Source organism: Sphaeramia orbicularis, chromosome 22, assembly GCF_902148855.1.
Source record: "Sphaeramia orbicularis chromosome 22, fSphaOr1.1, whole genome shotgun sequence".
NCBI classification, from domain to species: Eukaryota; Metazoa; Chordata; class Actinopteri; order Kurtiformes; family Apogonidae; genus Sphaeramia; species Sphaeramia orbicularis.
This window is the reverse complement of record NC_043978.1, coordinates 5,592,916-5,607,333: the sequence shown is the minus strand read 5'-3', so window position 1 is coordinate 5,607,333 and position 14,418 is coordinate 5,592,916. Positions and strand designations below refer to the sequence as shown.

The 14,418-nt window shown below is 41.9% G+C and overlaps 1 protein-coding gene across 1 annotated transcript; it reads left to right on the top strand.

The window, feature by feature from the left end:
* The first annotated feature begins 2,872 nt into the window (after window positions 1-2,872).
* ankrd66 (ankyrin repeat domain 66) lies at window positions 2,873-5,211 on the top strand. The gene is made up of 3 exons (XM_030125900.1): window positions 2,873-3,011; window positions 4,647-4,875; window positions 5,024-5,211. Exons 1-3 carry the CDS (start codon window positions 2,873-2,875, stop codon window positions 5,151-5,153), a joined length of 498 nt encoding a protein of 165 aa, XP_029981760.1. The 3' UTR covers window positions 5,154-5,211.
* Window positions 5,212-14,418: the final 9,207 nt, after the last annotated feature.

Sequence of the window (14,418 nt, the reverse complement as noted above, 5' to 3'; positions counted from 1 at the left end):
CAAGTTTGGATCAATTCTGATGAAAGTCTGTGAAAACTGGAATGTTTGATGTGACGTAGTCATGAGCCTCAGTCTGAGCTCATTTCCTGTTTAATATTCTAAGTTTAGGTTTAAGCCTTGGGTCAAACAACCAGTGAAGTGATCATTTTCAACAACTAATTGGTGTTTGCAGCACAAACAGGAAGCTGACTTAATAGCAGAGTTTTCATGTAAACGGTTTAAAATAAGAGTACGATCCAGTTTAGTGTGTGTAGAGGAATAATGGTGAGCAGTGTGTTGCTTTAGTACAGGACTTATGAACAGGAATTTGGAAAAGTCTCATTCTGTTTTGGGTATAGTGACCTCGTGGAGGTTAAAAGATAATTATATTATTTTATCAGACACATATATGCTGTACTAAATAGTTGTTTGTTTGTTTTTTGGTTTTTTTTCTTTTTTTTTTTTGGTGAAACTTGAGTGTACAAAAACCAAAAGAGCTGAAAAATAAAACTGTGAATTTGTACAAAAGGTCTTTGGGGGTTTTTTCTATCAAAAAAGTTACTGATCAGTATCTGTACTGGTATTTAATGATTCTGGGTCTGATTCAGCCCTGGTTCATGGAATGGACAATGTACTATTGGGATCATCTGGGCTTTAAAGGTAGGGGGAAAAAAACAGCAATTAGAATCTGCATCTGTGGCACCAGAAGTTCATCTGAAGAGGCTTCGCGTCTGTTTGTTATCGATAATTTGATTGTATTTTCTCTACAGCTCTATATCTAATAAACTGAACACATGATAAACACATCATACTCTGTTAAATGCAGAGGTACCAACAGAAGTGAACCCTAAGAGTACATGTACCAAATGAACTCCATCAGACTGTAACAATAATTGGAACTGTGTGTTGAAGGAGACACAAGGTGGCAGTGTACGACCATAAAACCAATAGAACTGAAGACAAGGAATAAAGATGGGCACAAGGAAAATACAATTACGTGTCTTAGTATGTATGATGTTGGGTTTTTAGAACAGTTTCAATGTATTAAAAAAAAAAAAAAAAACTGAAGAAAATTCTATCCATACTGCACTAGTCCAGTAGAGTACCCCCTGAAATATACTTTTTTATCTAAGTACCCCAAACTCGTTTCAGCATTTTTGATTGAAAAAATTAGACAAAATTTGTTCCTATGCCAAAGATGTCTGTTTATATTTTCAAAACTTTGTAAACAAACAACATATATATATATATATGTGTGTGTGTGTGTGTGTGTGTATATATATATGTAATTTTTTTTTATTGAACTTGTGAAAAAACACAAACTCTAGATGAGGACAATAACATAGTAATACAAATGAACATGAATAAAATAAAGTACACAAATCATGGGGATACGTAGGGCAAGAGCACAAAAATACATTCAAATACAAAACAGTGCAAATAATCCGGCAATTTAAATTAAAGGAGCAGAGATGCAACAGAGAAGACTTTTTTAAATTAAAATAATAAGTAACGAGCAATGTTCTGGCTTATTTTCATTGCAATTTTGTTTTTTTCCAATTTTCTTAGGGACAAAACAAACATTTTAAATTTGTTTGTAAATCTAGAAAAGCTTGTTATTTCTCTATTTCGCACAGTGGATATGACATTTACCCAATAATAAAATTATATTAATAATATCTGAAACAGATGAGGCCAAATTATCCATATAAAAACAGTATGATGTAATTCAAAACATGGAATATCATTAATTTTTAGTGAAATCCAATTTTTTATGTCTGACCAAAAACAGTGTGATGCAGGACATAAGAAAAATAAGTGTTCTAAAGTTTCATCAGTACCATTGCAGAAGGAGCACTGATCCATCTCAAAATGAAATCTTTTCTTAAGGAACTCTGCGACAGGATAAATCCTGTTTATGATTTTAAAGTGAGTTTCTTTTACCTTTGGCAAGACTGGCCATTTCAGACATTTACAGTGTGCATGGTTCAGTGTGGCAGATGTTAGTGAGGTGGGTCTGTGCCATCTGATCTGTCAGGTGTGTTATTATTGTCCTCCGCCTCCTCCTCCTCCTGCTCCTCCTGCTGCTCCTTCTCCTCCTCCTCCTGCTCCTCCTGCTGCTCCTTCTCCTCCTCCTCCTGCTCCTCCTGCTGCTCCTTCTCCTCCTCCTGCTGCTCCTCCTCCTGCTGCTCCTCCTTCTCCTCCTCCTGCTCCTCCTACTGCTCCTCCTCCTCTTTCTGCTGCTCCTCCTCCTGCTGCTGCTCCTCCTCCTCCTGCTCCTCCTCCTGCTGCTCCTCCTTCTCCTCCTCCTGCTCCTCCTACTGCTCCTCCTCCTCCTCTTCCTGCTGCTCCTCCTCCTGCTCCTCCTCCTGCTGCTGCTCCTCCTCCTCCTCCTCCTCCTCCTGCTCCTCCTCCTGCTGCTCCTCCTTCTCCTCCTCCTGCTCCTCCTACTGCTCCTCCTCCTCCTCTTCCTGCTGCTCCTCCTCCTGCTCCTCCTCCTGCTGCTGCTCCTCCTTCTCCTGCTCCTCCTCCTCCTCCTGCTGTTCCTCCTGCTCCTCCTACTGCTCCTCCTGCTCCTCCTCCTCCTCTTCCTGCTGCTCCTCCTCCTGCTCCTCCTCCTGCTGCTGCTCCTCCTCCTCCTCCTCCTCCAGATCAGCGCCCTCTGGTGGATTACTTGACACCCGCTCCTCCCAGTTCCACTCAGAACCGTGTCCGCGGTGTGAGCCGGACCTGCTCCTGTCCGTCCAGGACCAGAACTTCTTCTTAAAGCCACTTTGTGCTGGTGTGTGTTCTACTGTGTGTTTTGGATTTGTGCGCGTGGCACCATTAATGACAACATTAGAACACTGGACTGAAGGTTGGGACCCGGTTGCTAAGCAACCCTGCAAACGCCATGACAGAGCTGCACCAGGCAGCGGCCGCAGGCGATTTTGACAAAGTTGAAGATATATTAAGACAAAATAAATGCAATCCCAATCAGAGAGACGTGGACTGGAGCTCCAAGACCCCCCTCCACTGGGCCGCAGCACGAGGTAGGTGGTGTAGATCAGCTGGAGTTCTTTCACCTGGAAACCCTCCAGCATGTCCACCCCAGGCCTGCGGTGACACTGGAGTCCGGTTACACTGTAGACTTCATTTTTAGCCTTTACCTTAGACTGGAAACACCCCCTTACAGTCTGACATGTGTGGGGCTTTGGATTGAAAGTATCCATTTGGTTTGTAGGGTTTGTTCTATGGTTCCTTCTTCAAAATTCAACAGGAGTTTGAGCTGAAGTGTTGAGTTTTATGGTTCATATTCTTGGAATTTACTGATTCGTGTTTCAACTAATAAAAGGACTATTTTGTATTATCATCATCTTTTTATTGACTTACGTATTCAGTGTTAGTCCTCATCTGTGACAAGAGCTGAAACTTTCAAATGATTAAAAACAACTGAAAGGCTGAACTTCGTGTAGTTATGTCCTTTAATTCCTCTACACCCCATTGGTATGTACCCCCATCCTGCCAAAAAAACAGACTACAATTCCATTGAATCCTTTTAGATTTTGTTTCTTTGAACAAAATTCAGCTTTATCCTGTTTATTGTTATTTCCTCTGTTTTAGATGTCTTAATAATCATTATTTCCTTTGTCCCTGCTCTGATAAAATGATAAAAACATGAAAAATGAGTCCAAATGTTACCGGAGAACAGAATTTATCCATTTAGCTCAATAAATCTATTAGAGTAAAGCATCACGTAGTGGTAACAACAAAACTGTAAGTTTATGCCATAGGGATACCAGAAATATTAAAGGGTGGGGAAGCAAAATTTACAATGAACATTTAGTTGTTTTTTCTCAGCAGGCACTACGTCAATTGTTTTGAAACCAAACATATATTGATGTCATAATCATACCTAACACTATTATCCATACCTTTTCAGAAACTTTTGCCCATATGAGTAATCAGGAAAGCAAACGTCAAAGAGTGTGTGATTTGCTGAATGCACTCGTCACACCAAAGGAGATTTCAAAAATAGTTGGAGTGTCCATAAAGACTGTTTATAATGGAAAGAAGAGAATGACTATGAGCAAAACTATTACAAGAAAGTCTGGAAGATACTATTAAAGAAGAATGGGAGAAGTTGTCACCCCGATATTTGAGGAACACTTGTGCAAGTTTCAGGAAGCGTGTGAAGGCAGTTATTGAGAAAGAAGGAGGACACATAGAATAAAAACATTTTCTATTATGTCAATTTTCTTGTGGCAAATAAATTCTCATGACTTTCAATAAACTAATTGGTCATACACTGTCTTTCAATCCCTGCCTCAAAATATTGTACATTTTGCTTCCCCACCCTGTACATCAGAATGTTAGCTCTTGATGTTGGCCTGAAACATGGTCAGTTGATTATTTGTTTATATATTTCCATATTCACATACCTTTTGGCCCAGATTTAGCTCTACATGCTATCAGCACTATCTTACTGTGCTGCTCTGACATTTTAGTTTTTTTTTTTTTTTTTTTTTTTTTTTTTACAAAACTTGATGATGTGGTTTATAAAGTATTTTACTTGACAATATATTTTCTTTATAGAAACGTAGATGACGTCTATAAGCAGCTCTGAACCCTGTGCTCAAACTTGGCCTACTATAATGTGTTTTTCACCTGGTCCTGCCGTTTGACAGGACATACAGAAACTGTCCGGATCCTCATCGAACACGGGGCCAGGCCATGTCTGCGGACAGACCACGGCTGGACTCCGGCCCACTTCGCTGCAGAGTCGGGACGCCTGGCGGTGTTGAGGCTGTTACACTCCCTCCACGCTCCCATAGACAAGGAGGACTGCTGTGGAGATAAACCGCTGCGAATAGCCCAAATCTATGGCCACCACGAGTGTGTTCGCTTCCTTAAAAAGTATGAAATGACACCAATCTGTTCCACCACTATCATCATGTCATTATGTGGTTCATCCATTCATTGATTACTTTGTGACGCACTTTGGTACAGGTTGTTTCACATCCTCTGTCCGCTAAGATGCTGATAGTATCATTGACTGTTGCAGGGCTGAGGCTGAGTGTCAGGTCTACCGCTCCATGGCAACAAATAAAGGCCTTTCACTGGATGACACTGATGAAGAGTGGGCAGACCAGTCCAAAGAAAATGAAGAAGACAGGAGTAACATACACACATAGTTCAAAATCATCTTTACTTTTGATTCCGTTCAACAGTGTTTGATGTAATTTCAGTACTCTCTCTATTATGTATGTATATACATATATATATATATATATATATATATATATATATATATATATATATATATATATATATATACACACACACATGATACCACGATGACAATATTCTGTTAAACTACAGTTACTTCAACAGCTAAATAATTAGTCAGCAACATACCTACCAAATACACATTTCAACACTACAGAGGGGATGCACTGGTATCACTTTCCCAGTATAACCAGTTGTTGGAACTGAGATTTGGTAACATAGTACACTGCCCAACCAAAAAAACTTTGCACATGCATTATTTGACTGCACCATCTTTGGTTCTGATTACAGGAGACATTCACTGTCACATCTTTTTTGCCACATAAAGCTTATATAGTGTCACAATAAGGTTCATGATATTTTTTCCATCCATAGTTGCATTAATTTTTGATTATTGACGGTGGAGAATCAGACCGCTGCATCAAGTCTTCATCACATCCCAAATTAGAGTCTGGACTTTATGGAGGCTAATCCATGTGTGAAAAACATGTGTCGTTTTCCCTGAACCATTCTGTCACAAACCTGATGATCCAATCTGTATAACATTAAACCAGTGTCTCTCAAACTGTGGGGCGAGACCCCTAGGGGAGGTGCCAAGGTTTGTCGGGGGGGCATGGGCTCATTTCAGGGTGTTTTTTTTTTTTTCTTCAGGTTAGAACATGTAGCAGGTGGAACTAATGTTTTAGCCTTGGAGCACCCTGGACTCATTTTAGGGATGCACACCAAACAAATCTACTGCCATAGTGATCTGTCACTAGACTAGACAAAGAGTTTAGGTTTGGAGAAGTGCACTTTAATGTTCTGAGATGTGAAATGGAAATGAGCTCATTGACCCACTGATATTGGTCGTGGTAATAGTTGTAAGATAACTGCACATTTCCTAGTTTTATTTGGAAAAATATTGTCTCAGGGAGCAGTGTGGTTGAGTTTGTGTTATTCAAGAAAAAGTCTAAGTTTCTAATTTGAACAAAAAATTATTCAAGGAAAAGTAAAAAGTATTGTTACAATATTGATGTTTCTTTCAATAAAAGTTATAATTGCACCACTGTTATAATGTTGTTAGGGTTGAGGGGGTCTAGAGATTTTTCATCCTCAAAGGGAGGGGCCACAGAAAAAGATTGAGAATCACTGCGTTAAAGACATGAGAGGCTACTGACTGCATCAGTTAGAGCTAAATAAACAGCCTGGCCAAAATTTAATCAAGCAAACTGTTCAGATCCTTCCATGGGTCAGAACTGCAGCGGTTCAGAATGTGTTTCAGTTGGAACAGGTTATTTAACTCTAACTGATGCAGTACGTGTCCTCTCATTTCTTTAAGGTCTAAAAGACTGGACAATGCCAGGACTGATCAGGTTTGTGACAGAATGGTTCAGAGAAAATGACACATCATTTTCACACATGGATCAGACCTCCATAAAGTCCAGACTCTAATTTGGGACGTGATGAAGACTTGATACAGCGGTCCAATTCTCCATCATCGGTAATCAAAAATTAATGCAACTATGGATGGAAAAAATATTATGAACCTTATTTTAACACTACATAAGCGTTATGTGGCAAATAAAGATGTGACAGTGAATGTCTCCTGGAATGAAAACCAAAGGTGGTGCAGTCAAATAATGCGAGTGCGACTTTTTTTTTTTTTTTGACAGTGTGTATAGTAGGAGTATGTATGAAACTGGGTGTAAAACAAATATGTGCTTCAGTTAAAGCTACTTGGAGTTTAGTGATCCTGGCCTTGGCTTTAATAAAGGGTCAGTGGAAACAGGTTTTCAATCATTTATATCCACCTGATTTCAACATGGGAGGAATGCACTGTAGCAAGAATTGGATACCAATTTATTGATTAATTGAGTGTTGATTTATTGATTAATTTAATTATAGATTTATAACCAAACTTAAACTTAAATCAACTCAAAACAATAATTTGGAAATCTTGCATAGGTTGATAGAACTTTGTGACGGGACAGTGAACCCATGTGTGAATAATAGTACACAAAGCACAACTGAGGCAATGGATTTATATACATATAAATACTTTATTAACTAAACTAAGACACACAAATAACATAAAGACAAGAGACAAATACAACCAAAGGAGCAGGAGATTATGGACAGGAGAATATGTAAATTAAGTTGGCAGATAGCTATATTCAAGAGATTATAATGTTAGTGAGGTTACGTTGAGGTAAACCTACTTAACTTGGAATAACACCAACTCAGATAAATCAGGAGCAAGTTTTCTTACAAGTTGTTGCGGTGCGGATGCAGCAACTGGCACGGCCTTGACGGCAGATGGATGAAGTCTTCTGACGTAGTTCGAAGCAGGAACAGGCTGTGAAGCGACGTGCTTGCGCTGGAGGCCTGAAGGTCTGAAGCTCTGAAGTTCTGAAGTTCTGCTGGCTGGAGGAGGTTCACAGCTGGCTCTGGCGGCTGGTTCTGGAAAGCTCGCCAGGAGAAGGTGGAACAGCTCTGAGAGCCAAGGAGATGGTCAAGACTCCTTGGAGAAAGCTCTTTGTTCTTAGGTGAGAGCTCAGAAGAGGTGGAGAAAGCTCTTTGGAGAGCTTAGAGGATAGAACAGCTCTCTAGATGGAAAAAGACTCCCCGGAGAAGTTGGATCTTCTTCCTTTATAGTTTGGCCAAAAACCAGCTTGCCACGCCTTCCTCGTGCATATAGATGAGTTATCGATGCCTTGGGGCGTTGCCTTCTTTGTCTGTTTTCGGCGGGAAAACGCCTCCTCGTGAATATTCAAAAATATCACGTTTCTCTTCCCTCTTGGGAAGACAGAGGGGGAGAGGACTGTGGCTTAGCCTTGTAAGAAAACTTTGCATCCTCAAATAAGATCCTCTTAAACTTTATACATCACCTGTAACCTCACTTAAGCATCAGTAAAATAATAGCATGATTATTCAGACATGCTATAAGCAGTGATACTCTTACTTTCACATAATTTACCGTGAACATGATCAGGACACACATATGTGAAACCACAGGTCAGGCAAATGGCTTAAGTATTACATGCATACAAGAGTTAACGTGCTGAGTTAATCAACATTAACACATAATGTAATACATTATTTACATGGCACATAGAGTGATTTTATCATTCAGTCCTTTGTTCGTTTCTGGGTTCATCTTCACCTCTGGATAAGCAAGAATAATAGGACACAGATGTTGAGAGGCAAAAGGTCAGCTTAGTGTCAAAACCGAGTCCATTAGGCTCATTCTTTAAGATCATCTGTCTGCGTAAATGTCATTTGCAAAGGATGTCCCAGTACTGACCTGGTGACGGACCAATCAGCATGGTTGTTCAGGAATTTGGTTTGACACGGAGAGGAAGATAATATAATTTATACTTCTGTTTTTGAGTCTTGTTCACTCACTCCACCGTCATCCGGCTACATCCCCCCTTTTCGACACGATGGTCCAGCGTTCGTGGAGTGTCGTGGCGAAGTCCAAAGTCTGACGGGAGTTGAGGTGAACAGGTGCACTTGGGTCCAGATGTAGTGGAGACAGGAAGGGTCGATGCAGATGCACCATGGGGCAGGAGCACCTGAAACAGTGGAAAACAGACACCACAGGACAGGAGCAGGTGTCCTCTGAGACGGCAGGAACCAGGATTCCGGTGAGCCAGGAACTGGTGGATCTGGAACCGCAGCACACTCGACAACCATGCTTCTGACAGTACCTGAGTTGGTGTGTTTTCCTGTACTATTGGTACATAATTCTGGACGTTTGAATTAGTGGGTTAGTGTCACAGACACAGACAGGAAGAAAAACATACACCTTCGGTGACAGAACACACACACTCTAATTTACCTAAGTAATTAGTAATGTCAGAGAAAGCAAAAAAAAAACAAAGGTGTCTAGGTTGGACACGCGAGGGTAAAATTTAGCATAAGGAACAGAGGTTTGGTTAAAACATAGAAACATAGGTTAAACTGTGAGCATTATTTTCTCTGTTCCATGACTTAATTATCTGATTTACACAAGATTGTCTTCTAAGTCAAAAATATCATGGACTGGTTTCCTCGCGGCTGGGGACTCGGATGTCCCTGTCGTTTTACGGCAGAAGATTCGGGGGTACCGTAATTTGAACTTGGTTATGCTTTGTTTAAGTAGATAGGTTTTCTTACGATGAAGGTAAGTTAATTTGAAGGACAGTAAATATCCTAGGCTGATGAGCATGTGAGAGGAGTTTCTGATATATTAGTATCAGTATTAATTACATGCAGGGTAGCGTCTACGGTGGTAAGGTCAATGGTCTGAGTTCCCTCAAACTGGAGCTGTTGTTGAAGTTTTGGGTCCACTTTGAATTTATATTGATTGAAGAATTGGGACACTTCAATTTTGTTCTCATAAGCTTTAGATGGTATATGATACCTGGGCGGAGCTTCAGCTCTACACCGAGCATTATCTGACATGGGTTTTTAAACCGCAAATCCCCTCCGTAACATCTCTAATGAACGGCTTGCTGGGGCACAGATAATGAATGTCTCTTGTCAGAGTGCACATATGTAGGTTAGGAGCCAAATACGGCTAGGGTTGCTATCGTGGTATGCAACCACCAATGGGATATTAATCCACACATAGGTGTCTTTCCTGCCAAGTGCCAACATTTACCACATCTTTTAAGTGATAAATGTTGCGGAAATTGATGAGAGGCAGGGTGACTAAAAAGTCTACTTCATGGAACTCAGGGTTAACATATAACACCGTAGCGCTAACAAGAGAGTAAGCCAAGTGGGCTTGGATAGGACTGACTGAACCAGATAGGGCGTTTTTCAAAACACCCTCGACCATGTAGAGAGGTACTAGGTAAGGGGAAATTCTTCCCATAGCTAGACTGTCTACTGAAAAGCTGATTTCACGCAGCATGTCATTCATGAGCATGGCGATGATCTGCGTGTGAGCGTAGTCATTTTGTACTACGGAAAGAAAAGCATCCACAGTGCGCCTGGTTTGATTAAGGGTTACACTGTGGATGTTAACCAGATAGATAGTGCCTCTAAGGGTTTTGCTTAGTCTTAATGATTAATAGTTTGTTTTAGCATGCCTTGGCGGATGAGTGGAATTACGGCTTGTAATTCAGTTGTTTGTTATTTAACAGTGTTAAGGCTAACAGCATTAACAGTTGACGTGCCAATGATAAACAGGAAGCCTAAGGCAGCGGTAGCACCATCGTTCTCTGAGGGCACAATACAGAGCACGATTAATTTTGTAAGTGGGTTACGAGTTACCATTGGTTGAGGCTAACTCTGTAACGAACATTTTATGAGAACCTGAATCATAATTGTATTAGGATTGGTTTTAAGCTGTCATAGATTTTGTGTAAGGGAGAAAAAAAACTGACAGTTTACATGATACAGGTTGTTTTGGATGAGATTAGCTTCACCCCCCTTTAGTTACACTGACTAGTTTCGTCGAGTCGTTATGTCTTTTGATTTGGTTTTGGTCATATGCCACCACATCGTTGTGTATGTGTGGCCAGTAAACGATCCGCCGCAGGGCGTCGGATGTTGTTTTGACACCTCGGTGTTTCACGCAAGGTGCGTCATGAGCATATGCTACCATTACCCCCCTTTGGCTACGAGGAACCACGGACCGAGAAGGGGTGTGGTTCTCGGAGACACACACGAGCTGGTCTTTGACCAGACGCAGCTTGTGGTGAAGCGACATGAGGTCGTCGAGGTCAGGGTCAGATGTCAGATAGTCAGGTGAACTCGGATTGGCCGTAGCATCAGAGAGTCACCGGATGACGTCTGAAAGGGTGGGTTGGGAGGGATGAGTCATGAAATTGTCATAGCTAGGCCAGGGGTGCGTGAATGGCCCTGGACCTTTTTTTGGTGGACCAAAATCAAAGTTGCTTTGGAAGCATCAAGAAGAGGCGTGGCCTCTAAGGACAACCCAAGACTGCAATTGTCTGGCGAGGGTTGGAAAAAAGGCATGAAAATGCGGTGCCACCCGGCATGAGTGAATGTCGAGCCGGATGGGAATGTTTTAGTTGATGTTGGAGCAATAGCATAATCTTCACTTATGATACCGTATGTGTCAGGGACTGGTTAGCCTGACATCAGGTTTTTTGGGTCTAGGGGGCATGCATGGAGTTTAGCCCCTGTAAAGGACCAAGGTGAGATGGCTTCATTGAAGATTCAAGCTGCACACGCCTCTGGCGGTGCTAAAGTTAGGAGACTCAGTGTGTAATGGAAAACGGAACGACTTAGGGATTCGCTAGAGGTCGTTTTGTTTCCGTTGAAGGGTCTCAAAGAAAGCAGAACTGATGGCTTGACTTGTCAGCCTAAAGTGTGAGGACGGTGTCCTCAGTTGTGACATTTTGAAGTAGGACTCCCCCCTTCGACCAGTGGATCATCTGGTGAATGGTGGGGGTGACAGATTAATTTGGTTCAGGGTGTAACCCTGAACCGAAGACTGTGAAGACGAAAGTGCTGGGAGAGGTCGTCGGACCTGTGCCCAGATTTGGAACCGTTGATAAACGATCAATGGCTCAAAACAGTTTAGTAGGTCTTGGCCTATAAGAAGTGGAATTAACTCCACAGAGAATATGTAGACTGGATGGACCAGTTGCATGGGACCGATGGTCCAATGTAGTAAAACCACTGAATTTAAGAAAGTGGCGTGAGGGAGAAAATTTGTTCCCAAAGAATAGCGTTGCAAGTGCAATGTGCAACCAGCTTCCTGAGTCAAGGTTTGAAGCTGAAGGAATAATGTACTTGACATGACTGAAACGTCTACTGCGGTGTCAACCAAGGCTTCATAGGTTAACATACTTGGCAGTGAATGCGCCAAGAAGTTGTTGAAAAGAAGGACGATTATTAATGGCAGAAATGCCAATGCAGGTAGGTGAAGTGTTGGGGTTTTCCCAAACTACCAAGACAGTAATGTCGGGCACCGACAAAAGGCTGTCAATTAATGTTGTGTTGGTCTAGAGTGGTCATTGCGTGAGTTATTTGTCTGGGCCTTGCCTAGTCATAATGATGGCTTCGGCCTTTTTTGTCATAGCCATGGTCACGGAAGAATTGGGCAAGTACACTGAATAGTTTCTCGTTTTCCGTGGGGGAAACGCCTGGAGTAGTTGATTTCGTCCAAGGTTTCTCCGTGGGAGAGACTTTGTTTCTCTCTTTGTCAGGTCGGTTAAAAGAATTTGGGTAGTCCCGACGCTGGTTAGTCTGTTGTTTTGACCGTGGTTGTAACCTTGGTTGGTTGTCTCCATACGGTCCGTTCTGAAATGGCCGTCTTTGGTCAGACGGAAAAGAAGTCTGTCCCTTGTTTTTGGGGAAAGGTCTGGACTCCGGTCGTTGACCGTTGTCTGGATATGTTTGTGGACCCCCCTTAGGCTCTATGGTTGCATGGCGGGTCAAGTTAAACACAGCCGGATCGGAAGGTCGGTGTGCGGACTTTTTCAGTTTAGCAAAGCCTTTGGCCGCTAAGTCACGTAGTTGTGAGCTGTTTAGCGTTTTGGGACAGGCTGCTACACCTAATTGATGGCTGGTGTTTGGATGGAGGTTCTCTACAAACAAGGCTTTAAAGCTTGGGTCTTCCTCCATTTCAGGCTCATTGCGAGCTCCGAAATATGCTTTCCTCAAACGTGCATAATACACTTGAGGAGGTTCTTGTCTCCCCTGTTTAATGGCAATAGCTGCAGATAAGCCAGTAGCTGTCCCTGGGTCTTCAAACTCCTTTGTCAAGGCTTGACAGAGGGCTTGGAAGTTTGATTGGACATGGGCAGGCTGGCGGTCTATGAAATTCTTCACTTCGCGACTAGATGTGATTTTAATTAAGTAAATTTTGTCTTGTAGTGTCGCATTTGGGTACCTTTCAAGGTGGAAATCAATGTCTTTTAAGTATGCAGCTGTATCGTGAGACCCATTGGGTCTGGGTTCAAAGCGCGAGATATTGCGAGCAATTGTGTCCAAGTCTTTTACAGACATGCTGGACTGAGGCTTGGGCTCGCTGAGACCACTGACACCTTGTGGAGTCGTGCTCGTGGGCGCATATGCGGCCTGGACCGTGGGGTTGACGGTCACATGTAAGGAAGGCGGGGCTTCCCAGAAAGGTCCCGGTTGGGATGGCCTACTAGGCTTGATTGTTTCAAGTGAGTCCACTAAAACTGGACTAGGAGGGCTCCTAAGAGGAGTGTGGCTAGATTCTTCTAGCTTTAGCTGGCGGACTAATAGAAGCTCTTTTTGAGTTTTATTTAACTCGTCTGCTTGTTGTTGGTTTTGTTGTTGCAGCTGATTGATGCTATCTTGAGCTGCTAACAACTGGGATTTGAGACTTACTATTTGGCTCAAATCTTGGGTTCGCTCTTGGTGGAATTGATTCACTTTATCATCAAGTTTTTGGATTTTAATGTGAGCTTGTTCCAACAGGGAGTTTGCTCTGTTGTGGTCCAGTTGGAGTTTAAGAAACTCTTCTAAGGGAGGTCGCGCAGCGACGTCAGCTAAGGTTATTTCTAGCTTGTCTATTTTTAAAGTGGCTGCTTGTAGTTCTACATCCTTGTCGAGGATGGCTTTCTGATTTGCTTTAAAAGTTGTTATTAGTTTATGGATTTCTCTGCTGGTTGCAGTACCATGTTGGGAAGGAGTGAAACTCCTTAAGTCTGGTTCAGGCTGGGCAGAGGAAGGTCTTACTTCTTCTCCAGGCAGCTGACCTGACAGATATCTCGGTCGTGACTCAGCGTCGGTGCGCTGAGCTTGGACGTCGAGCAGTTGTGCTTCCACTTTTTGGAGACGCTCAGTTACTTGAGTTAGCTGAGCTTTCAGTTGTGTTTGGTTGCTTTGTTCAGTGATTAGCTGTGCTTTCACTCGATCATAATCTTGGTCTATGATCTTTAATTGGGTAACCACATTGAAAAACATAGGCAGGAAATCTTCAGTTAGGGTACTGATGACTTGGGTCAAAGTACCAATATTGCCATACTGGCTTGGACTCTCGGCGTATTTTGCCATTTTGAGAATTGAAGACTTATTTGATTTTATTATTTGCTGGACGGCTTTGGGAAGTATAAGTAGTTAATGCGAAAAGGAAAAAACAATAAAACAAAAGAATAAAAAGTTTTAAAAAGATTAATTTTTTTTTATATGAAAAAAAAAATTCCTTTTATAAAATAACTACTTATAAATTATTGTTGTACTTAAAGTACTTCTTTA